The sequence below is a fragment of the Nyctereutes procyonoides genome, unplaced genomic scaffold, assembly GCF_905146905.1.
Source record: "Nyctereutes procyonoides isolate TBG_1078 unplaced genomic scaffold, NYPRO_anot_genome, whole genome shotgun sequence".
In the NCBI taxonomy this organism is placed as follows: domain Eukaryota; kingdom Metazoa; phylum Chordata; class Mammalia; order Carnivora; family Canidae; genus Nyctereutes; species Nyctereutes procyonoides.
The window spans coordinates 13,126,612-13,152,479 of NW_026575025.1; the positions used below are offsets into that span (position 1 = coordinate 13,126,612).

Genomic DNA, 25,868 nt, shown 5'->3' on the forward strand with positions numbered 1-25,868 from the left:
ATAAAATCATTTTTTAAAATAATAAGTAAATATTTAATTTAATTTAATTTAAAAATAAAAATCAACTCCCAGGCTCAGCCCCTTGGAGATTGCAATTCAGTGGATATTGAATATAAGAGATTTTTCCAGAGGATTCTGCATAACCAGGCTGAGAATCTTCATACGGGGCAAGGTATAGACAACTTGAATATGACTATTAAAGCCCTTTGTGCTTCAGCCTCTGGCTGGTTCTCATGACTTCAGAACTGGCCAACACCGTGCATGGGCCTCGCATTCACTGTGCTGTCTCAACTAAATGGCTATACATAAAGTCGCCTCGATGCTGGTGACCCAGGCCTGTGTCATAGGACTGCTCACTGGCGCCTCTGTCTCAGCTCAGATGAAGACTCCCAAGATTTTCCTGATCCTCCCTGGGTTAAACTCTTCCTCTGTACTCCACAAAGCCCAACTCACTGCTGCCTGAGAGGGGCCTTTTACTTCTGAGCCCTCCCTGGCCTCCTCTGTAAACAAGACCCACACAGTCCTCAAAGGTACATCACTTCAAAGAAACAAAAAGTGAAGTTTCCTTAAACCAATGATCTCACTTAAAAGTGCCCTTAACCCTTTAAGAGATGGCCTCCAGGCCTTAAAGTCCCAAGCATTTGGTCCTTTGGAGGCTGGAAGCAAGTGAGGGCAGGGTCCTGTTTACCCCAAATCCAAAAAGATGGAGATGATGCCAGGCATGAAGCAATAATTCAAAAAAACTAGGTCAGTGAATGAAGGAACAGCAGAGGAATGTTTCCCGTAGAAGCCATTGCTTCTGTCTCCCTCTGCTTTGAGTCCTGCTGTCAGCTTAAATGGCCCTCCGGAGAGGCATTCTGACCCCCTGCCTCAACTAAGATAATGTCTGTGAATTCCTCCTTCACAGGGTAGTTGTGGTGGCTAATGAGACAGCTTCAGCCTGTATCTGCCTCTGCACTCTCTTCCTCCTTTGACATGGGAAGGGAATGTGAGGCCCTCCACAGTACAGCTCTTGTGGATTCGGAGCCCCATTCCCTGATCTCATGTGTTCCCCAGGGCACAGAGGTCTAGGCATTACCAGGAATTACCCCAGTATCTTTGGGAGCTTCGGTGTCTTCATACAAATATGGCAGCCAGCCTGGGTGGCTCAGTAGTTTCGCGCCGCCTTCGGCCCAGGGCGTGATCCTGGAGACCCAGGATCGAGTCCCAAGTGGGCTCCCTGCATGCAGCCTGCTTCTCCCTCTGCCTGTGTCTCTGACTCTCTCTCTCTCTCTCTCTCTGTGTGTGTGTGTGTGTGTCTCATGAATAAAATCTTAAAAATAAATAAATAAAAATTTAAAAAAAAAAACAAATATGGAGGGTGCGCAGGTGGTTCAGTGGGTTAAGTGTCTGCCTTCAGCCTAGGTCATGATCTCAGGATCCTGGAATCAAGCCCTGTATCAAGCTCCCTGCTCAGGGGAGAGTCTGATTCTCCCTCTCCTCTGCCCCTCCCCTCCCCTGCTCTGTATGCTGGCCCTCTTGGTCTCTCAAATAAATAAAATCTCTTAAAGAAAAAAAAATTTAGAGGCACCTGGGTGGCTCAGTGGTTTAACTGCCTTTGACTCATCGTGATCCTGGGGTCCTGGGAGTCCTGCATCAGGTTCCCCACAGGGAGCCTGCTCTCCCTCTGCCTATGTCTCTGCCTCTCTCTCTGGTCTCTCATGAATAAATAAATCTTTAAAAATAAAAAAATAAAATAAAATAAAAAGAATTTAAAAACAAATATGGAGGAACAGAGCTATGTTTAATGGGCAGTCTCCATTCAGCATGATGGAGAAGTTTTGGAGGTGGACACTGGTGCTGGTGGGACCACAGTGTGAATATACTTAATGCCACTGAACTGTACACCTAAAAACAGGTAACGTGGCAAATTTTATATTTGTAAAAAATAAATGTTTTCCTCCAGCAGTCTTCCCCACCTCAGCAAAGGCACCTCCAGTCTTCCAGCTGCTCCAGCCAAAACTTTATAATCATCCTGACTCTTCTATATCTGGGGACCCCCCCCCAAGGCTTAATCAGCACCCTGCTGTGAACCCGGAAAAAAAGTTAGGGCGCCCAGTTGGCTCGGCGGTTTAGCGCCACCTTCAGCCCAGGGTGTGATCCTGAAGACCCGGATGGAGTCCCGCGTCGGGTTTCCGGGCAAGGAGCCTGCTTCTCCCTCTGCCTGTGTCTCTGCCTCTATCTGTGTCTCTCATGAATAAATAAATAAAATCTTTAAAAAATAAAAATTAAAAGTGAAAGTTAACAGTAAATTACAAAGCAGAAAATGAGGAAGAGGCTCCATCTGCAGTGACACCATGATACCAACTGGGTCAGAGGGGAGGCCAGGGGCAAAGCAAAGGAGAAAAGAAGGGGGGCTGGAGCTGGCACCCCAGGAAAGAACCTGAGGGTGAGGAGCCTCAGGAAGAGGAGAGGCCCAAATCAGACAAGGGACAGGTCTCAGAAGTGCTAGTAGGAGAGAGAAGGGCAGTGCAAGGCAGAAAGAGCTAAGGCCCAGCTGGCTGGCTGCCAAATGTCTTCACAGGAACTGTGCCCTGGCACCAGAGTGCATGCCCTCACAGCCCTTGGCGCAGGTGCAGGGCAAGGGAAACCAGAGAGCAAGCATGGACTGGGCCTTAATTGGGGCCTCTAATCTCCTGCCCTGTTCCCCCCATACCAGGACCACCTTCGAGGCCCAGGCCCAACCCAAGTCCCATCCTGCAGGCATAGTGCTCTTTTACCTAAGAAAGCTAGAAGGGCGGGACTTAATCCCAAAGGCTGTGTGGGAGTCCAGGCTAAGAATCAAAACTATGGTAGAAAGATCCAACGGAAAATCCTGCGGGTCTCCCCACAAAGTAAATGCACTTAGCACCTCCAGAGGCTATCCTGGGAAGTCTACAAAAGCTGCAGCTGTAACAACCACCCTAATCGGCCTCCCTGCTAGCAGGACGGTCAGTGAGTCAGCGGAAAAACAACTTCAGACCACGCTCACAGCTCAAAACTCTCCCAATTCCCATCCCACTTCCTCAGACCCTGTGCAGAGAAGCTAATCTTACCCAACATCTGACCTTTACCCTTGGTTCCCTGGAGGGGATCTCTATGCCCCTGGAATGTCCTGACGGGAATGTCTGGGGATTTCAGACATCTGTCGGTCTGACGATGTGATTTACAAGTGCTTTGGGACACATGACCTCTGGGCCCAGAGGTCGGGGGAGGTAGAGACCGAGTCAGCCGCATCCAAGATTGTGAGTAATCCCCCAGAAACCTGGACCCCACAGCTCAGGTGAACTTCCCTGCTTGGCCACACTGTGTCACAAACCAGGAGGAGGTCTCAAGTCGAGGGTTCCACTGGGAGAGAACAATCCTTAGGAAGCTTCACTCTTGGAACACCTCTTCTCATTCCCCCTGCCCACCCATTCCACCCCTATGCAACCTGTCTTTTGGCTGAACACACATCCTTCCAGATATTAAAACACCGTCATCTTACTGCTTTCCTGAATTCTATAAGTTATTCTAGCAAATTACCCACTGAGGGTGGTTCTGCAGACCCGGAACTTGCAACTGGTGTCTGAAATGAAGTCAGTCTTGTGGGTCCCATGCCCTCTGCCAAATTCTTTGCACCCTTCAATGTGACCACCTTACTTGGGCCTTTGTGATCTGTTCAACCCCTACCAACCAGAACTCATCGCCCCTCACCCCCCTCACTCTCAAGCAAGGCAGGCCCCTGCCATAGGGCCCTAGAGAGGGGTGCCTGGCAAGCTAACCCCCTCCTTTGGAGGGCCTTTCATTCAGATGTCACCTCCTGGCTGAGGCCTCCTCTCCTTCCTCCTCAAGCTCCCTCTGCCCCAAGCCCCTCCCTCTCTTCCTGCTTGACTTTTTTCCCCTTGGCACACTATCACTATAACCCAGCACTCTGAATTGTATTCACTTTATTTCTCCCCCACCTCCTCACTGCACCATAAGCCCCAAGGACAGAGAGATGCTGTACTTTGTTCCCTCCTGTAACCCTGGGACCTAAACCGATTTCTGGCACACACTGAGCACACAGTCGATTCTTTGTGGGGAGGAGATCCTGCCCTGACAGGTGGAGGGAACTCAAGGCAGGAGTGACTTTTTTTTTTTTTAACATTTTATTTATTCATGAGAGAAAGAGAGAGAGAGAGAGAGAGAGAGAGAGAGAGAGAGAGGCAGAGACACAGGCAGAGGGAGAAGCAGGCTCCATGCCGGGAGCCCAACGTAGGATCCAATCCCGGTCTCCAGGATTGTGCCCTGGGCAGAAGGCAGGGCTAAACCGCTGAGCCACCACCCAGGGTTCCCCAGGAGTGACTTTTATTTGAAGCCAGAATATACCTTATCTGGGGTTTCATCTGTAATCTGTGACAGAAGAGGAAGGGAGGGAGGGAGGGAGGGAGGAAGGAAAGGAAAGGAAAGGAAAGGAAAGGAAAGGAAAGGAAAGGAAAGGAAAGGAAAGGAAAGGAAAGGAAAGGAAAGGAAAGGAAAGGAAAGGAAAGGAAAGGAAAGGAAAGGAAAGGAAAGGAAAGGAAAGGAAAGGAAAGGAAGAAGAAAAAAAGAAAAGAAAAAAGAAAGAAAAGAAAGAAAAAAGAAAGAAAAGAAAAGAAAAAAAAGAAAGAAAAGAAAAGAAAGAAAAGAAAAGAAAGAAAAGAAAAGAAAAGAAAAGAAAAGAAAAGAAAAGAAAAGAAAAGAAAAGAAAAGAAAAGAAACCAGGACCCAAAAGGCCAGAGGAAGGGAGGAATAGTGTGTCCTGTCAGGCCACGTAGGGAAAGCGGAGCAACAGGCCCTCATGGGGCTCCAGGTTTAGATGCTCTAGCTCAAGAGAAGCATCCTCCTCATGGCCCAGATGGGTGCTGAGCAGCAGGTTGACTTTGGCTGGTAGGCTGGCTGCGGCCGGCAGACCCGAAACCCCCAACTTGGCAGGCTGGCCTACATCCCCAAAGTTGAGCACTATCAGGAAACGCTCATTCTGGTCCCACTGGCGGATGTAGGCGAAGATGTCAGGCCCCGAAGAGAGTGCATGGAAATCTCCGTGCAGTAGGGAGCGTTCCTTGCCTCGCTGATCACTCAGCCTCCGGAACAGGGAAAGGAGGGAACGTGGGTCTTCATTCTGGCTCTGCAAATGATCAAGATAGCAAGAAAAGATAAAAGACACCCCTGGGCACAAACTCCTACAAGGCACCTGCCCACCCTCTGCTGAGCAGGCCTAGCCCGTTCAAAACCCTTACCTTCACACTCATGTTGCTACTTCCAGGTCCTGAGGCGTTGGGGAAGCTGGATTCATCCCAGAGCATGAACGGAGCCTGCGCAGGCTGAAAAACAGGGAAAACAGGACTTGGAAAAGGCCTGGGCCTGCACTCCCTCCTCCTGTTTCCAGCCTCACCCATGCAGAGCCTCCCCCATGCCCCCAATCCCCACTCTGGCCTAATTTCTGCTGGACAAGCAAAGCAGGCTCCTGCCTCCGTCCCTGCCCACACTGTGCCCTCAGCCTGGAGGGCTCTTGCAGACAGCCACAAGCTGGCTCCCTCACTGCCCTCTGGTCTCTTTGCTCAGTTGTCTCACCAGATCCTCTGTGGCCACTCGATGGAAAACATCCCCCCACTCCATGTTTTTCTTTTCTTTTTTTTTCTTTTTTTTTAAAGATTTTATGTATTTATTCATGAGACACAGAGAGGCAGAGACACAGGTAGAGGGAGAAACAGTGTCCATACAAGGAGCCTGACATGGGACTCGATCCCAGGTCTCCAGGATCACACCCCGGGCTAAAGGCGTCACTAAACTGCTGAGCCACCCAGGTTGCCCCACTCCATGTTCTCTAGGCCCCTGGCCCTATTCTCTTCTGCATGGCACTGAACAGCACTGGGCACCTTTATTCTATTTTATTATCTAATTTCACCACCTTCAGTCCTTCTGTGTACTGCTGTATCCTCTGTGCGTGGCATTTAGGATTTACTCCATCAAACTATGGATTAATTAAATGACCAGTTCTATAAATACCAGCTTGGGTGTCCAAGCTTGTGGCTAAAGCTAAATGAGTGCCTTCATGCTCTTATTGATCATGGCAGGGGCTACCGTGCATTTCTCGTACTCATATGGGTCCTCCACTCAACTATGAGTTGTGGAGGACGTAGAGTCCCCTTGAATGCATCAATGAATGAATGAATGATGGCTCCCATACTGAACACCTACCACATGTTCAGGCACTGCATTTAAAAAATATGCTCTCGGGATACCTGGGTGGCTCAGGGGTTTGGTGCCTGCTTTCGGCCCTAAGACATGATCCTAGAGTCCCGGAATCAAGTCCCACATTAGGCTCCCTGCATGGGGCCTGCTTCTCCCCCCTCTGACTGTGTCTCTGCCTCTCTGTGTCTTCATGAATAAATAAATAAAATCTTTAAAAATATATATATGCTCTCATTGAATCCCAACTTCCCCACAAGAAATGCAATAACCCAGAAGAGATGATCAAGGCTATGGCAGTGAAATGACTTGCCGAGGCCACACAGTGACCAACTAGGTGGCTGACCAGGAATCAAATGCAGCTCCCCGTGAGGCTCACATCTGCCTGCAGTCATCCACACAACCATTGAGATAGATGAACACAGCCTCCCCCATCACACTGGGGAGGTAGCAAGCCATACCTGGCCAGGCAGGGCAGCTGCCTCCAAGCCAATCTCGTCTCCATAGCTGAAAACTGGGGTTCCGGGCAGGGTGAAGAGGAGCAGTTGGTAGAGGCGGAGGAGATGAGCCGGCACGAAGGAAGTCAGGAATCCCGCCTGAGACAACTGCAGGAATGGATGCACTGGTGAGCCCCGAAGCCCACCTCTGCCTCCATCCGTGAACACCCCTTCCTCTAAAAGGCCTCCTTCTGCGCCTTCTACTCCACACTATGTACTCACACTCCAGCTGCACCAGCGATTGTCAGTGGCATTCAAATACTGGGTCACTAGGAATTCTGTATGCCTCCCAGTGATATCAGGGCTCGACAAGTATGAGCTAGTCAACAACAGGTCTTTGGTGGAGCCAAGTAGGCTCAGGATCTGCTGAAGGTCAGAGGACTCAGTCCCCGCAATCAAGAGCCTGCACAGAGCAAGAGAATAGTACAAAGTTTGTAAAGAGCAAGAAAAGAAAGAAGGTGAAGAAGGTTCTTGGACTAGGGATCCCCCCATTCCTGGGGCCTAGCACTCAGCTGAGGAGTTCCATGGGGAAGCTGAGTTGGCAGGGGAGGTCTGGCACCTACCTATCTTCACTGAAGCTCTTGGTGACGTTCTGCCATTCAGCCAAGAACAAAGATGCATCCTAGAAGGAAAAAAAGCAGAGTCAAGGAGGAGCAAACACTACCAAGCCCTGGAAAGTCCCTCTGCTCTGACCCAGGCTCTGCCTCTCACAGGGAAAAGGGACTTACCGTCAGATTCTCCACGTTCCGAACCTGGAACCCATCCACACCAGCCCGCAGCCAAAAACTCAGAGCAAACTACAAGGAAGGGGGCAAAAGAAAACAGACAAAAGGTATCAACACTCAGATGCAAAAGCATACAAAATCCAGCCCATGTCAAACCATGACCACCATGCACTTCTCCATGACCTTGGGAGAGTCACTTGCCTTGACCAGCCTCAGCCTCACTTAACCACCTCTATCATAAAGCTTGAGCCTTCGGTTCCCTCCCTTTTTGAACTATCACTGATTCTTAACAGTACAGCATTTCACTTCTCTGTTCCACCCCAGGGCAAATCACACGGCTTCACCTTTGGACTCCTATAGAAAAGGCCCAAGAGAAAAGGTACATTCACAAAAGTAACTTCATTTAACCCTAAGCATGTGTGGCGACGCCTGGGCGTTTCAGCGGTTGAGCATCTGCCTTCGGCTCGGGTAGTGATCCCGCGGTCCCAGGACTGAGCCCCACATCAGGCTCCCTTGCTTGGAGCTTGCTTTTCCCTCTGCCTGTGTCTCTGTCTTGCTCTCTCTGTATCTCTCATGAATAAATCTTTTTTAAAAAATTTTAATTAAAAAAAAAAAAAAAACCCAGGCAGCCCAGGTGGCTCAGCGGTTTAGTGCTGCCTTCAGCCCAGGGCCTGATCCTAGAGACCTGGGATCGAGTCCCACATCAGGCTCCCTGCAGGGGAGGCTTCTCCCTCTGCCTGTGTCTCTGCCTCTCTCTCTCTGTTTCTGTCATGAATAATAAATAAATAAAATCTTTAAAAATAAATAAATAAATAAAATAACCCTTAGCATGTGTGGAATGCTTATATACTCATTTCAGAAATGACAAAGCACTCTCAGAGGAGCAAGGAAGCAAGCCCACAACCACAGTCAGAGAGCAGCAGACACAGGGAATGCAAGCCAAGATCCCAAGACAAATGTCCATATTTCTCTCCCAGTGTCCTGAGGCCTGGGGAGGGTAGGAGTGAGAGCAAGGTCCAAGAGGAAAGAGTGAAATTCAAAGCACAGCCCCAGGGCAGTCTTGATGAAGATCTGAAAAGAGGAGTCAGCTCTGCAGCACAGGGCCAGGCCTGAAGTGAGGGCATTGATGAAGGCAGAACATTGGGGCCCACCTCCACAGCCCTGTCCCCTTTCTCTCGGGTCCCTGTGCTCTCTCTTCTCATCTCCATTTTCATCTGAGGCTACTAGTCCTCATGCCATACTGTCTGAAACATTCCTTCATCAATAACTTTTAAGAGACTTTATTTTTTTTTAAGATTTTATTTGTTTATTCATGAGAGACACGGGGGATGGGGGCAGAAACATAGGCAGAGGGAGACACAGGCTCCATGCAGGGAGCCCGATATGGGACTCGATCCCAGGACTCCAGGATCATGCCCTGAGCCAAAGGCAGGCACCAAACCGCTGAGCCACCCAGGGAGCCCGAGACTTTATTTTTTTAAGTAATTTTTTAATTTAAGGAATTTTTTAAGTCAGCTCTACTGCCAATGTGGGGCTCGAATTCACGACCCTGAGATCAAGACTCTAGGACGCCTGAATGGCTCAGCGGATGAGCCTCTGCCTTTGGCTTGGGGCATGATCCCAGGGTCCAAGGATAGAGTCTCCGCATCGAGCTCCCTATGAGGAGCCAGCTTGTCCCTCTGCCTATGTCTCTGCCTTCTCTCTGTGTCTCTCATGAATAAATAAAATCTTAAAAAAAAAAAAAAAGGAGTCACATGCTCTAACGACGGGGCCAGCCAGGCACCCTTCCTATCAATAACTTTTTTTTTTTCCTAAGATTAATTTATTGGGCAGCCCCAGTGGCCCAGTGGTTTGGCGCTGCCTTCAGCCCAGGGTGTGATCCTGGAGACCCGGAATCGAGTCCCACGTGGGGCTCCCTGCATGGAGCCTGCTTCTCTCCCTCTCCCTCTGCCTGTGTCTCTGCCTCTCTCTCTGTTTGTCATGAATAAATAATTTTTTTAAAAAATCTAAAAAAAAAAGATTTTTTTATTTATTCACAAGAGACAGAATGAGAGAGAGAGAGATGCAGAGACGCAGGCAGAGGGAGAAGCAGGCTCCCCACAGGGAGCCTGATGCGGGACCTGATCCCGGATTCCGGGATCACGACCTGAACCGAAGGCAGGCACCCAACCTCTGAGCCACCCAGGCATCCCCCTATCAATAACTTTTAAAGAGCTGAACTAGATGACCCCAAGAGTCCTATAGAAATTTAAGGAGTAAAGAATTCTATTTCAGGAGGATCCCTGGGTGGCTCAGCGGTTTGGCACCTGCCTTTGGCCCAGGGCAGGATCCTGGAGTCCCGGGATCGAGTCCCACATCGGGCTCCTGGCATGGAGCCTGCTTCTCCCTCTGCCTGTGTCTCTGCCTCTCTCTCTCTGTGTGTGTGTGTGTCTGTGTCTATCATAAATAAATAAATAAATAGATAGATAGATAAATAAATAAATAAATCTTAAAAAAAAAAGAATTATATTTCAGTATCACGGGGGCCAGCAAAGAGTCTAGATCTGCTTCATTTTTATTCTATCCCTGCTGAACTTGTCAATATCCCAGGACCCAATATCCCATTAGGAGCTTGGATGACAAAGTCCCATTCCCAGCCTGCCCTCTTTGCACCTATACCTTCATTCAGTGAAGGCAAATTACCAAAATGAGATTACTTGAGACCTCAAGTCCTAAGCACAACAAGCTCCTCTGAACCTTAGCTTCTTCGTTTACAGATGAGAGGTGACAGGGACCTTGTGTGGTCACAGAGAAATTGAGAATACATACAAAGTACTTGGCATTGTCCTGCACACATAAGACCACAATGCTTACAATTTCAGACTGGGCTCCACTCCAAAACACATCAAACAAGAACTGGGAAACCAGACAGAACAGGAGTCCCACAGAGAAATGGCTTCCTCTCCCAAAAGGAAGGAAAATCAAACCCAGAGTAACATCTGAGAAGTTTCTTTCCTGGCACTGTTACCATCAGAATCAAGGAAACAAGATAAATACGTGGCCAGAAAAGGAACAAGCAAAGGCAGATTGCCCTGTTGGCCTACCCTCCTGCCTGTGGGAGAAGTGAGCCAGTTTGGTTCCCAGGAGCAAGAAACCCCTCAGCGGGGCAGCCCAGGAGGCTCAGAGGGTTTAGCTGAAGGTTTCTTGCCACCTTCAGCCCTGGACATGATCTTGGAGACCTGGGATCAAGTCCCACGTCTGGCTCCCTGCATGGGGCCTGCTTCTCCCTCCCTCTGCCTGTGTCTCTGTCTCTGTGTGTCTCTCACGAATAAATAAATAAAATATTAAAAAAAAAAAAAAGAAAAAAGAAAAAGAAACCCCTCAGCTAGAGCCAGGCTGGATTTATGGGGCTTGCCAGCAGGATCAACACAGCCCCAGCATCAAGCTCCCACCTGCTGTCAGCACCAACACACTCACCTTCATCTTGGCAGCCACAGCGTCAATCTCTGTGGGGAGGAACCATGAGTCCTGGCCCCTGTAGTTGGGAGTGAGGTCCAGAATGACCCGGATGCCTGGAACAATGGAGGAAAAGGTAGTCATGAAAAAGACTTTGGAGTGAAGGAAAAGGAAAAAAATCAACAAACACAAGGCGGTAGACCATTCCCTATGTATTATGTGGCACAAAACTTAGATTTGAACCCGGCTTAAGATCTTCCATGAGGAAACAAAAAAATGGGGCGCCTGGATGGCTCGGTGGTTAAGTGTCTGCCTTCAGCTCAGGTCATGATCCTGGATTCCTGGGATCCAGTCCTGCATTGGACTCCCTGCATGGAGCCTGCCTCTCCCTCTGCCTGTGTCCCTGCCTCTCTCTTTCTCTGTGTCTCTCATGAATAAATGAATAAAATCTTAAAAAAAAAAAAAAAAACACTGACTGGCTGCTGGCTGGCTCAGTCAGTAAAGCATCTGAGTTTTGATCTCAGGGTCATGGGTTCAAGTCCCACGCTGGGCAGTAGAGCCTATTTAAAAAAAAATTTTAGGGCAGCCCTGGTGGCACAGCGGTTTGGCGCCGCCTGCAGCCCAGGGTGTGATCCTGGAATCGGGCTCCCAGCATGGAGCCTGCTTCTCCCTCTGCCTGTGTCTCTCCCTCTCTATGAATAAATAAATAAGTATTTAAATAAAAATAAATTTTATTTTTAATAAATAAAAAAGATCACTGAGGAAATGTGGTGCCCACATTTTGCAAGTAAGGGCACCAAAGCCCAGAAGTTAAATGACTGGACACACAGCAAGTAGAAAATCTCTGAACCACTCAACAAGCTCATTTTAGGCTGAAGCCTAAGAAACCTCCCCTGTACCTGCCTCAGGAAAACTCAGAGCCAGTCAGGGGTAAACCAAACAAAAATCCTATCCTGTCTTTCCCGTGGCCAAAAGGCCAAGCCCTTCTCAGCTGCTTCTCTGACAACTCCAAGACACCCACTCTTTTTCTTGGCCGACTGCAAGAGATTGTCAAAATCTTCCTTGGAGCCGAAAGTGGGGTCGATCTGTTCCAAGTTGGTCCCAGACAGGTCATCCTTCTGGTTCCTGTGAATTGGGCCCAGCACAAAGCCCTTCACCTTCAGAGTGCTCAGGTAATCCAGATGCCCCTTTAGGCCTGAAACGGGAAGGCAGGGTTAAAGTGAAACCCCCCGGAGAGACCCCAGATCTCCCCTATTCTCCCCCACCCCCCCCCGGAACTAAGTGTGGGGTCGAGGGTGAGCTGGGAGCACGAGACTCAGAAGAGCTGATGTAAGATCCCTTGCACATTACTTCAGAAACGTCAGCTACCGGCTTCCGGCGCCCGCCGCAGGAGTGAGGGAGGACGCTGAGTCAGCTCGCCTGGTGCAAGAGGGAGGAGGAGCGGTTTTCTTCAAAGAATAGAAGGGGAAGCGACGGCCCAGGGTGCGCGGACGAAAACGGGGGCGGGGAGCATGCGGAAGCCTCTGAGTCAATCTGGGCACAGGCCCGTTACACCAGGGGCGCGCACAAACTCACCCACTAGGCCCCCCCCCCGGGGGCCCTGGAAGGCCTGAAGGTCGCCGACGCGGTAGAGGGCACCCTTGTGCCACCAGCTCTGCGCGGGCAGCTCGCGGCAGCGCGGGGCCCGCACGATGATGACCACGGCGCCCGCCAGCATGCCGAGCCAGCCGAGCCAGAAGAGCAGCAGCAGCGCCCAGCGGGTGCGCACCCAGCCGGGGCTGCCCGCCACCTTCAGCAGCTCCTCTTTGGACAGGCCGGTGAACTTGGCCGCGGCCGCGGCCTCCGCCTCGTCGTCGGCCACCTTGAGCTTCACCAGACCGTTCTTCTCGGCGCCGCCGGCCACGACCACCGCCATGGCCGCCCCGGACGCCGCGTTCATCGGCTGCTTCTCGGGCTCCAGCTCGTTCAGCTCCACCTCCTTCAAGTCCACCTCGGTGTCCTGGCTCATGGTGCCTGCGGAACCGGCGGCGCAAGGCGGCCTGCGGTCAACTGGGGGCTGGACTCCTGCTCGGCCCTCTCGGCGTCAGCTCGGCCTCGCTCGACTGCGCCACCCCGCGCGGCTTCAGCGACCGCGGCTACTCGGCGGCGGGACCCGGTCGCCTCCGGGGAGGAGCGGGGAGCCCCGCCCCCCGCCCCGCCTCTTAAAGGGGAACCGCCCGGACTGCCCTTGGTGTGCTGCACCCGTGGGCGGCAGAGGGGATGGTGGCGCCGGCGCGCTGTCGCCGCGGCGGCCTCCAGCTCCTCCTCTCCACCTGTTTGCCCCTAAAGTTCCTTCCAGTAGTGGGACGCCCAGAGGCTGAGCACCGCGCCACCTTCAGGTGGAGGGAGCCTGATCTGTCCCGCCCCGGGAAGGGGACGGAGCCCCTCCCGGCGCACCCCGTCCTCCGTTTGCCCCGGGCCCTGGGCTCAAGCCACCGCGTGGCCGTTCCAACTTCGCACGGCCACTGAGCCAGCTAAACTCAGCTCCCCCTCTTTCCCCGATCTAGCCTTGTCTCCCCAAGCCTCTGGGACTTGGCGCTCGACCAACGCTTCCCGCAGGGCTTGCTCCCACTGGTCCTTCAAGACTACTCTTGAGTCCAGTTCAGATAATTTCATCACGTAGCAACTCGAGCGCCCACCACAATACTTTGCTTTATTAACTAGACTGAATCAACTCTAACCCAGTCTTCCCCGAGATGTTTTTAAAATGAACCTGTTCGGACAGGAGAGTAGAAGCTGACACTCCCTCGCCCTACCCCACCCACAGTTTTTGGCGCCAGGATGTCGGGGCCGCTAGGAATCCGACATCCAGATCTGTAGAAGCCTGATGGGCAACCTCAGGCCCGTAGCAAATATTCCAAGGTTGGGCTTCAGTTAGAGGCATCCACCATTTTCCTACAACAGACCAGACTTTCCCCCACTTTGCAGGGCTTCCCACATATTAGCCCAACCTCCCCAGGGTGCCAGGGTTACCTTCCCCACCCACACCCACCATCACTTCACTATGCTAAACCTTGGAGGCAGCTGCAGAGGCCCTGAAGACCCCCTAACCTCCAAAGAGATCCTGGGATGGAGAGTAAGTGGGGCAAGAGACAGGTTCATAGCAGGGACTGCTAGACACTGATACCATGGGAGGCACACACACTCACTCAGGAACTTCTTGTTCCTTACCAGTGCCAGCCAGGCTATTTTTCAGAGAGGAAGTGAAGGAAAATAGTTCTTTCTCCTTCTCCCACCTGGGCTAGAAGCCAAGATAGCTGTGTAGTTGGAAAAAAGCAGAAGCCAAGATCTGAAAAAACAGCAGACAGAAAGGGGAGCCAAAGGAGACCCAAGGGTGTGAAAAGGCTCATCTTCTGCCATTCCCCTTCTGCATACCAAAGCCCATACCCCACTTCCACCCTAGGAAAGCCAGAACCAATTCCTAGAGGGAGGCAGGCCAGGGGGTAATGGGTAGAGGTCAGAGGGGTGTGCAAAGATGATAGTGAATCCAAGGTGCCCTGAGCATGCCAGATAAGCACCAACCAGAGGCTCTGAACAGACTTTATTCCCAAGGGGAAAAAGCTCACGGTTGAGACGGAGGGTCAGAAGCTCTCCTTGAGATGGTCCAACATAACACCCCAGGGAACATTACAGCCCCCCCATGTTTCCAGAAAGATGAAGCCAATTCCTTCTGCGTGAAGAAGCTAGCAACTGACCTCCCCAAGGTTATCACCCCCACACACGCCTTCCACAAAGACTACCCCTGCCTCCCTCAGTGACATCAGCTTTCGAACACCTGCCAGTCTCACAGCACATGCAGCTTTGTCAGGCCTCTTCATCTTTGTACTTGCCATTCCATGTTTTCCCTCCCTGTTCTACCACTTGACCTTAGAAGCTCACATTCCATTCAATACCTAGCTCAGATTACAGCTTTTCTCAACTTCTCCAAAAGAACACTTTTCCATTTACCTCTGCTACAACACATACTGTTTATTTACTACATTTCCTTTCTGAATGTCTGCACTTTAAGACAACTGGCAGAGGCCTCGTGCTATTTGCTGACAGGCCCGCCTACTTACAGAAGGAGCATAAGTAGGCACTCCATGAGTTTTTGGAAAATGAGTGGATAAACTACACAGTCAAACCCAAATATTTCCCTCCTTAAAAACAACAAAAGTAGCATAGGAAGATAAATGGATAAAAATGAAACAACATTGTACAATAACAATAAACAACGTTGTACAATAGCATAGATAAGCAAAACAGGGGCACCTGGCTGGTTGAATCCATGACTCTTGATCTCGAAGTTGAGTTCGAGCCTCAGGTTCTGTGTAGTGATTACTTGAAAAAATCTTTAGGGGCAGCCCGGGTGGCTCAGAGGTTTAGTGCTGCCTTTAGCCCAGGGCCTGATCCTGGAGACCCGGGATCGAGTCCCACATCAGGCTCCCTGCATGGAGCCTGCTTCTCCCTCTGCCTGTGTCTCTGCCTCTCTCTTTCTCTATCTCTGTGTCTCTCATGAATAAATAAAATAAAAATCTTTTAAAAAAATAAAATAAATGAAATCTTTAGAAAAAAAAGGGAAGGGATGCCTCTCTGTGTGTCTCTCATAAATAAATAAAATAAAAATCTTTAAAAAATAAAATAAAATCTTTAGAAAAATAAAAGTAAAGGAAAACAAACCATGGCTTGTACCTGTTCAACCAAAATGAAAGGAATAAATCTAGGGGAAGGAGAAGATAGGGAAGGACAGAAAGAATGCACAAGGTGGCTAGGGATCCTCAGATCCTTCAGTGGTTTTTTTTTTTTTTTTCAGTGTCTTTTGATACATAAAAAACTTAATATTTACTGTAGGACGGGCACCTGGGTGGCTCAGTGGTTGAGCAGCTGCCTTTGGCTCAGAGCGTGATCCCGGGGTCCTGGGATGGAGTTCTCCATCAGGCTCCCACAGGGAGCCTGCTTCTCCATCTGCCTATGTCTCTGCCTCTCTCTCTGTCTCTCATGAATAAATAAATAAAATCTTTAAAAAAAAAATTTACCATAGGACTGCAGAGTCTATCATTTGTCAAGAATTCAGCCTTCAAGAGAAGGCCAGGACAAAGCAAAGATAAAAGGCAGTTCAAAGGTCCAGTGACTACATCAGGCTACACGTCTTCAGGACTTTACACTCAGGTCGGCAAGTGGGGGTTGGGCCCTGAAATGCAGAGAGCTAACTGTACAGACAACATTCCTTTCTAAACCCCTGTTGCAAAAATTCATGTCACATGTTCCCCAAAAAAATGAGTATTGTGTTTGACCCTTAAACAATGCAGGGATTAGTGGTGCAGCCAAAAATCTGCATGTAACTTTTGACTCCCGGAACACTTAACTATTAATAGCCTACCATTAAACCAGAAGCCTTACTGATAACTTAAAGAGTTGATTAACACAGCTTGTATGGTATGCATATTATATCCTGTTCTCTTACAATAAAGCTAGAGAAAAGAAAATGTTATTCAGAAAATTATAAGAAAGAGAAACCACACTGAGTGTACTGTATTTATAAAAAAAATTTTTAATCTGCATATAAGTGGATCTGTGCAGTAAGAATCCGTGTCGTTCAAGCACCAACTATGCTTGATCTTAGCCAAAATATAGGGAAGTTATTTTCCCCCATGTGTACAAAAAGGATCTCCAAAGACAGAGGGAGAGTTCAAAACTCTCCAGGAGACTGTCTGCTCCAACAAACTCTACAACTTTGCCCAGAGCCCAAGGCATTATTCCAAAGACCCAGAAACAAAGCATCCAGGCTCCACTTCTAAAATATCCATTAGCCTTGGGGAGTTCAGACATTGGAAAACTGGGTGATGGCTGAAGTTAAATAACTGAGTGTTTGAAAGTCAAAAAGCACTGTGGTGATGAAAACAGAGGAGGTTCACCCCAATCAAAGGGGCTCCCTTGGCAGCTGGTACTGGAAGAACCAATGTTAGAAAAAAGTTGTTGTTACAAATACTGCACAAGGGACACTGGCTGCTAAAGAAAAGAACTACCACGGTTGTCTTCATGAAGAATAAGGACTATGAAAGCCAGAAAGAATAAAGGAAATACCACCAAAGCCATCTTTTAGAAGAAGAGAAATACACCAACTGAAAAGTGTCTGGTAAATTAGACAAATGAACAATACCACAGCCAGCCTTTCTCTAATGCAACCAAGTATCAAAAGAGAGAAGCATTAGAGATCTAGCAGATCAATGCATGGAAGAGACAGAGAAGCATTTTTAACATATTTTTCTTGGATAGATGACATCAGATATTTATTCAGTTAGCCTTAAAAGGCTGACCTAAGTCCTCCAACATCAGCTCCTTCTGCCATCGTGGTCATACAATACTGGTGGGGAGCTTCATTTTCCCATCCCGTGACCTTCAAAACTTTCCATCATCACATTCTTTGGAAGAAAATTACCAACTGCATTAACACTCGAGATGTGGCATTAATATCTGCCTCCTGGGGCGAGAGCAAAACTATCTCCATGAATTACTGAACAGGTGATTTGTCTCTTCTCACTCATATATCTATCTATCTACCTATCTATTTGAATTATTCATTAAAATTTATTTATTTAAATTTATTTTAATCCTTCATTTATTTATTTAAACTACTCATTTATTCATGTCAGTAAGGACTCATGGATATTTATTTTATATGTTGGTTTAGAATTCAATACTTTAGGGATCCCTGGGTGGCGCAGCGGTTTGGCGCCTGCCTTTGGCCCGGGGTGTGATCCTGGAGACCCGGGATTGAATCCCACGTCGGGCTTCCAGTGCATGGAGCCTGCTTCTCCCTCTGCCTGTGTCTCTGCCTCTCTCTCTCTCTCTGTGTGTGACTATCATAAATAAATAAAAATTTAAAAAAACATTCAATACTTTATTATTGGGGTTTTCCCTCAAATTGCGCCAGCTTTGGCCACTATGAGCTCTTTCAAATTGGCTCCTTTAAAACATTTCTCTTCCCCCTGTCCCTTGCCTTCCCTGCCCAAACACACACATACTTTTTTTTAGCATTTCCTTTTGTCCTGGCACTACAAAATGGTCCAGGCTTACCTTGTATGCAACGAGGGCCCCAGTCCTAGAATCAGCCACTTCTCCAAGGAGCCCTGGTTTCTTTTATTGGAGAATGGTATTAGAAACCAAGATTGGGGGGATCCCTGGGTGGCACAGCGGTTTGGCGCCTGCCTTTGGCCCAGGGTGCGATCCTGGAGACCCGGGATTGAATCCCACATCGGGCTCCCGGTGCATGGAGCCTGCTTCTCCCTCTGCCTGTCTCTCTCTCACTGTGTGCCTATCATAAATAAATAAAAATTTTAAAAAAATGTAAGGTTTTGTTTTTGACATTTAAGCCTTTAATCTATGTTTATTTTTTAAATCCATGTTTAATTGGTTTTTATTTATGGTATAAGATAGATATAGTTAAAAGCAGAGAGAGTGCAGCACAGCCTTTGTTCTTGACAGAGTTCTTGACACTGAGCTCCTAAATCCCCTGGAATTCCTGGATAATAAGAAAGTCTTTTCTTTCAACAAGGCAACTCTTTGTGGCAGCTTTGGGATGGGGACTGGCCACCAGGAAAACCAAGGCATGACTAGACACAGTTGTAACTTCCAGTCCTATCCCCCAACTTCCAGCAATGGGAGATGGGATAGAGATTAAGTCAATTATCAATGGCCAATGATAATGCCTGCATAATGGAACCTTTGTAAAAACCCTAATCAATGGGGTTTGGAGAACTTCCGGGTTGATGAACATGTACCAGGAAGGTGACACACCTCAAAGTCCATAGGGTCAGAAGATCCTGTGCTTGGAACCCTTCCAGATGTCACCCTATATACCTCTTCATCTGGCTGTTCATTTGTATCCTTTATAACATCCTTCATAATAAATTTGTAATAGTTAGTAAAGAGTTTCCCTGAGTTTTACAAGCTGTTACAGCAAACTTAGACCTGAAGGGATTGTGAGAATCCTGATTTGTAGCCAACTCAGAATTGTGGATAACCTGGGACCTACAACTTGAGGTTGGTGTCTGCAGCAGTAGGCAGTCTTGTGGGACTGAGCCCTTAACCTGTGGGGTCTGTGCTAACCCAGGACAGTTAGTGTCATGTTGCATTAAATTGTAGGACTTCCAGTTTTTGGAAAAATTAGAAAATTGCTTGGTGTGGAAACTCACACATGTGGTGTCAATACTCTGCACAGAAACAGATCATAGTAAAAAAAAAAAAATAGAAAAGAAACAGATCATAGTGGTGTCAACCAAGAAGAGGAAGTGAAACTGGGGTCTCAGAATTGCAATTTGGGAGGCACAGATTCCAGAGTAACCAGAAAACATGTCCCACTCATGTGGGGAAAGTAAAAGGTTTTTATGAGAAAGTAGAGGGAGTAATAACATGATTTAAATAAAAAAGGAAAGCACCCCGGGTGGCTCAGCATTTTAGCGCTGCCTTCAGCCTTTTAGACCCGGGATCAAGTCCCACGTCAGGCTCCCTGCATGCAGCCTGCTTCTCCCTTTGCCTGTGTCTCTGCCTCTCTGTGTCTCTCATGAATAAATAAATAAAATCTAGAAAGAGGAAAGAAAGAAAAGAAAAGAAAAGAAAAGAAAAGAAAAGAAAAGAAAAGAAAAGAAAAGAAAAGAAAAGAAAAGAAAAAAAGAACCACCTGTTAATTTGGTGTTGACCCATTGCACCACTTTTGGTTACTATCTAATCGATTATTCTACCCGTGCTATCAAACGAAACTGTTTCTGCTATGCAGTAGTTAACTTTTTTCTCCTCATAAAATACCAGCAGTTTTATGGTTCAAATACCAGTTGTTCTGTTGGAATTCTATGAGCAACTGCTTGTAAAAGTCACTGCTTCTGGCCCAGTTAAAGAGTGCGTTAGTCAGAGAAGAAAATGGAAGGGCCCCTGGGTAGCTCAGTCAGTTATTTGTCCAACACTTGGTTTCTGCTCAAGTTATGATCTCAAGGTCATGAGATCAAGCCCTGTGTCAAGCCCCAAGTTTGATATAAATAAATAAATAGAATCTTTTTAAAAAATAAAAGAAGTAAATAAAATAAAATAAAATAAAATAAAATAAAATAAAATAAAATAAAATAAGTAATGGAACATCCATATTATGCCATCTGATGCCTCTGAAAACAAATGCTCTATAAAATGCTACGGAATGTATGCAGTGTGCTACCACTGTCTGAGTAAGGGAGTGTGTGTGTGTGTGTGTGTGTGTGTGTATTCTTTTCTTAAGTGACAACAGAAGGATAAACCAAAAGCCAACATAAAATGGCTACCTAGGGACACCTGGGTGGCTTCAGCGGTTGAGCATTTGCCTTTCACTCAGGGAATGATTCCGGAAAACCGGGATCAAGTCCCACATCGGGCTTCCTGCATGAGCCTGCTTCTCCCTCTGCCTGTGTCTCTGCCTCTCTTTCTCTCTCTCTCTCTGTCTCTCCTGAATAGATAAAATCTTAAAAAAAAAAAATGGTTATCTGTAAGTGCAAGGAAAAAAACAAGAAGCAGGGGATGGCAAATAAGCATATGAAAAGATGTTCAACATCATGTGTCATTAGGGAATTGCAAATCAAAACAACAATAATATACCACACACATGTATTAGAATGGCTAAAATCCAAAACACTGGGCAGCCCCGGTGGCACAGTGGTTTAGCGCCACCTTCAGCCCAGGGTGGGATCCTGGAGACCTCGGATAGAGTCTCATGTCAGGCTCCCTGCATGGAGCCTGCTTCTCCCTCTGCCTGTGTCTCTGCCTCTCTCTCTCTCTCTCTCTCTCTCTCTCTCTCTCTCATGAATAAATAAATAAAATCTTAAAAAAAAATCCAAAATATTGACAACATGAAAGGATGTAGTGTAAAAGGAACTCTCATTTATTTCTCATAGGAAAGTGAGATGGTACAGCTTTTACAAAACTAGTTTTTACAAAACTAAACATATTCTTATGTATAATCCAGGAATCATACCCCTTGATATTTATCCAAATGAGCTGAAAAATTATGTCCACACAAACACCTGCAAATGGATGTTTAGAGCAACTTTTTCATCATTGCTAAAACTTAGAAGCAATCAAGATGTACTTCAGTAGGTGAACAGATAAATCTAGTTCATCCAGATTTATCAGGTACATCCAGATAATGGAATACTATTCAGTTCAATAACAAGAAATGAACAAGAAATGAGCTACCAAGACACAAAGACCCAGGGGAGAATCTTAAATGCATATTTCTAAGCAAAAGAAGCAAATATGAAAAGGCTACATACTGTTATGATTCCAACTATATGACATTCTAGAAAAGGTAAAACTATGGAGACAGAAAGATCAGTGGTTGGCAGGAGTTCAAGGGGAGGAGGGGAGGAGAGAGGGTGAATAAGTGGAGCATAGGGGATTTTTAGGGCCATGAAACTATTCTGTATCATTGTAATGGTGGATACATGTCATTATACATGTGTCAAACCCTACAGAATGTGCAACACAAAGAATGAATCTTAATGTAAACCATGGTCTTTAGTTAATAATAATGTCAACACTGACTCATCAATTTTAAGAGGTGTACCTCGCTAATACAAGATACTAATAATATGGGACACCTAGGGTCGGCCTTCGGCTCAGGGTGTGTGATGCTGGGGTCCTGGGATCGAGTCCCACATCAGGTTCCTCGCAGGGAGCCTGCTTCTCCCTCTGCCTATGTCTCTGCCTCTCTCTGTGTCTCTCATTTACAAATCTCAGGGTTCTGGGTTCAAGCCCATGTTGGGTGTACAGATTACTTAAAAATTTTTTTTAATTAAATTTAAGGGACGCCTGAGTGGCTCAGCGGTTAAGCATCTGCCTTTGACTCAGGGCATGATCCTGGGGTCCAGGGCTCAAGTCCCGTGCATCAGGCTCCCTGTGGGAGCCTGCTTCTCCCTCTGCCTATGTCTTTGCCTTCTCTGTGTGTCTCTCATGAATAAATAAATAAAATTTTAAAAAAATTTTTTAAGTTTAAGGAAAATTAATCTACTAGCAAGTTTAAAACAAAGATTCCCTTTCATCCTCAAATTAGAAAGCAGCATTAGAACTGATCAGCCAGTTTCTTTCTTTTTTTTTAAGATTTTATTCATTTATTCATGAGCGAGAGAGAGAGAGAGAGAGAGAGAGAGAGAGAGGCAGAAGGAGAGAGAGAAACAGGCTCCCTGAGGAGTGGGGAGCTTGATGCAGACCCAATGCCAGGACTCCGCGATCAGGACCTGAGCCGAAGGCAGACATTTAACCAACTTACCCACTCAGGTGCCCTAGCTAGTCTCTTTAAAATAGTACCATCAGGGCAGCCGGGGTGGCTCAGCAGTCTGGCACTGCCTGCAGCCCAGGGTGTGATCCTGGAGACCCGGGATTGAGTCCCACGTCAGGCTCCCTGCATGGAGCCTGCTTCTCCCTCTGCCTGTGTCTCTGCCTCTCTCTCTTTCTGTCTCCCATGAATAAATAAAATAAAAATCTTAAAAAAAAAAAAAGAAGTACACTTCAAAAGAAAAAATAAAAATAGTACCATCAGTAATTTTTTTTTTTAATTCCAGTATAGTGGGCAGCCCGGGTGGCTCAGCGGTTTAGCGCTGCCTTCAGCACAGGACCTTGAACCTGGAGACCCCGGATCGAGTCCCACATCAGGCTCCCTGCATGGAGCCTGCTTCTCCCTCTGCTTGTGTCTCTGCCTCTCTCTCTGTGTCTCTCATGAATAAATAAAAAATAAAATAAATTCATTTAAAAAATAATAATTCCAGTATAGTCAACATACAGGGTTATATTAGTTTCAGGTGTATGATATAGTGATTTAACACTTCCATACATCACCCAGCACTCATCAGACAAGGGCATTCCTGAATCCCCATCCCCTGTGTCACCCATTCCCCCTACCTACCTTTCCTCTGGTAACCACCAGTTTGTTCTCTATAGTTAAGAATCTGTTTCTTGGGACACCTGGGTAGCTCAGCAGTTGGGTGTCTGCCTTCCGCTCAGGTTGTGATCCTGGGGTCCCGGGATTAAGCCCCGCATCAGGATCCCCACAGGGAGCCTGCTTCTCCCTCTGCCTATGTCTCTGCCTCTCTCTGTCTCTCATGAATAAATAAAATCTTTAAAATAAATCATATGGAATTTGTCTTTCCCTGACTTATTTCACTCAGCATTGCATTCACAGTGCTGCAAATGGCAAGATTTCATCCTTTTTATGCCTGAATAATATTCCATTGTGTGTATATACCATGTCTTCTTTATTCCTTTACCTGTCAATGGACACTTGAGCTGCTACCATAATTTGGCTATTGTAAATAATGGTGCTATAAACATAGGGGTGTATGTAATCCTTTGAATTAGAAATTTTGTATTTTGGGGGTAAATGCCCAGCAGTGCAATTACCGAATCGTAGGGTAATTCTATTTTTGAGGAACCTCCATACTGTTTTCCTCAGTGGCTGCATCAGTTTGCATTCCCACCAACAGTACAGGGGTTCCTTTTTTTTTCCACATTTGTTATTGATTTTAGCCATTCTGACAGGTATGAGGTGATATCTCATTGTAGCTTTGATTTGCATTTCCCTCATGTTGAATGATATTGAGCATCTTTTCATGTGTCTGTTGGCCATTTGGATATCTTCTTTGGAGAAATGTCTGTTCGTATCTTCTGCCTGTTTTTAACTGGATTATTTTTTTAGGTGTTAATTTGTATAAGTTCTTTATTTTCTTCATACTAATCCTTTTTGGATATGTCATTTGCAAATATCTTCTCCCATTCAGTTGATTGCCTTTTAGTTTTGTTGATTGTTTCCTTCCCTACGCAGAAGCTTTTTATTTATTTTTTTTATTTTATTTTTTTTTTATGATAGGCACAGAGAGAGAGAGAGAGAGGCAGAGACACAGGCAGAGGGAGAAGCAGGCTCCATGCACCAGGAGCCCGACGTGGGATTCGATTCCGGATCTCCAGGATCGTGCCCTGGGCCAAAGGCAGGCGCCAAACCACTGCACCACCCAGGGATCCCAGAAGCTTTTTATTTTATGGAGGTCTCAATAGTTTATTTTTGCTTATATTTCCCTTGTCTCAGAAGACATATGTAGAAAAAATATTGCTATGGCTGATGTCAGAACCTTACTGCCTGTGTTTTTCTCTAGGAATTTAATGGTTTTGGGTCTCACATTTAGATTACCATCAGTAATTTACAAATAGGTAACTAACATTAAGTTTGGAAGAAAAATTGAAACCTAAATGTTTTTCTCTACTTACAGAACAAACAAATTGAGGAGTGCCTGACTAGCTCAGTTGGTAGAGCATGAAACACTTGATCTCGGGGTTGTAGGTTTGAGCTCCATGTTGGGTGTAGAGACTATTAAAAGATAAAATCTTTTTTTTTTAATTTATTTATGATAGTCACAGAGAGAGAGAGAGGCAGAGACACAGGCAGAGGGAGAAGCAGGCTCCATGTACCGGGAGCCCGATGCGGGACTCGATCCCGGGTCTCCAGGATCGCGTCCTGGGCCAAAGGCAGGCGCCAAAACGCTGCACCACCCAGGGTTCCCTAAAAGGTAAAATCTTAAAAAAATAAAAAAGAAAAATCAAATTGAATCTACAAAGTTTTAGAATAAAGGTTCAATAAAAACTAGACACAAAATAATTTGGTTCTGTATACCAGTAGCAAAAAACTAAACTAGAAAATGTTTTTTTTTTAAGATGCCATTTATCCTAGCAACTTTTTTTTTTAAGATTTTATTTATTTATTCATGAAAGACACAGAGAGAGAGAATCAGACACACAGGCAGAGGGGGAGCAGGTTCCATGCAGAAAGCCCAATGTGGGACTTGATCCCAGAATACTGGGATCACGCCCTGAGCCAAAGGCAGACACCCAACCCCTGAGCCACCCAGGTGTCCCTATACTAACAACTGTTAACCTTAAAAGTAAAACTGGCAGTTATTTTACCAGCAAAAATGGGTTTATTCAGGAATAGCAGAGAATTGCAATTCAGAATATGTGGGCAATTTGCAACAGCTATAGTGCTGAAAATACTCTTGTGATTATCCAGAAATGTTACGACTAGGTGTATACACTCTCATACAAGAGCACAAAGCAACATACTACAGATTTCACTGCAGACTTGGTTATAGCAATAAATATTTGGTAATCTGAAAAAGGGTCTATCACTAGGGGACAAAATAGTTTGTAGAAAATTACTAAATAGAAAACTATAAAGACTAATTTTTTCAAAGATTTTATTTATTTATTCATGAGAGACAGAGGCAGAGAGACAAGCAGATGGAGAAGCAGGCTCCATGCAGGGAGCCTGACGTGGGACTCGATCCAGGGTCTCCAGGATCAGGCCCTGGGCTGAAGGCTGCGCTAAACCACTGAGCCACCCAGGCTGCTCTTATAAAGACTAAATCTTAAAGAACCAGGACATAAAAGACAAAATATGCATCAAAAATATAGCATTAAAGAAAGAGGGGAAATAGCAGATTCAACTTCAATTTTCCCCCCAAAACCAAAATATACAGTGGAATACCAACAGCCTGCATTTAAACTGACAAGTATTCCAAAAGAGAAAACCACATCACTCACGGAAGTACTGCAATATCAGATTGGTTTGTGGAATGAATGGAGCAAGCCTCTATTCAATCTCCCTGTTCCAAAAATCCACTTTATGGGATCCCTGGGTGGCGCAGCGGTTTGGTGCCTGCCTTTGGCCCGGGGGCGCGATCCTGGAGACCCGGGATCGAATCCCACGTCGGGCTCCTGGTGCGTGGAGCCTGCCTCTCCCTCTGCCTGTGTCTCTGCCTCTCTCTCTCTCTCTGTGATGACTATCATAAATAAATAAAAATTAAAAAAACAAAACAAAACAAAAAAATCCACGTTATAAAGTATTCTCAGGTAGAGGAGTTATGAAATATTAAATAAGAACACATACTATTCATGATCTTGGGCCAAAAAATAAATAAAT

General features: G+C 46.6%; 1 protein-coding gene across 1 annotated transcript; it reads right to left on the reverse strand.

Annotated features, from left to right (window-relative positions):
* Positions 1-4,128: 4,128 nt before the first annotated feature.
* On the reverse strand, positions 4,129-13,072 carry SLC3A2 (solute carrier family 3 member 2). Its single transcript, XM_055315092.1, has 9 exons — positions 12,443-13,072; positions 11,889-12,062; positions 10,889-10,983; positions 7,436-7,504; positions 7,271-7,329; positions 6,930-7,110; positions 6,672-6,815; positions 5,259-5,342; positions 4,129-5,146 (listed from the first exon to the last, which is right to left on the reverse strand). Exons 1-9 carry the CDS (start codon positions 12,873-12,875, stop codon positions 4,784-4,786), a joined length of 1,602 nt encoding a protein of 533 aa, XP_055171067.1. The 5' UTR covers positions 12,876-13,072; the 3' UTR covers positions 4,129-4,783.
* Positions 13,073-25,868: the final 12,796 nt, after the last annotated feature.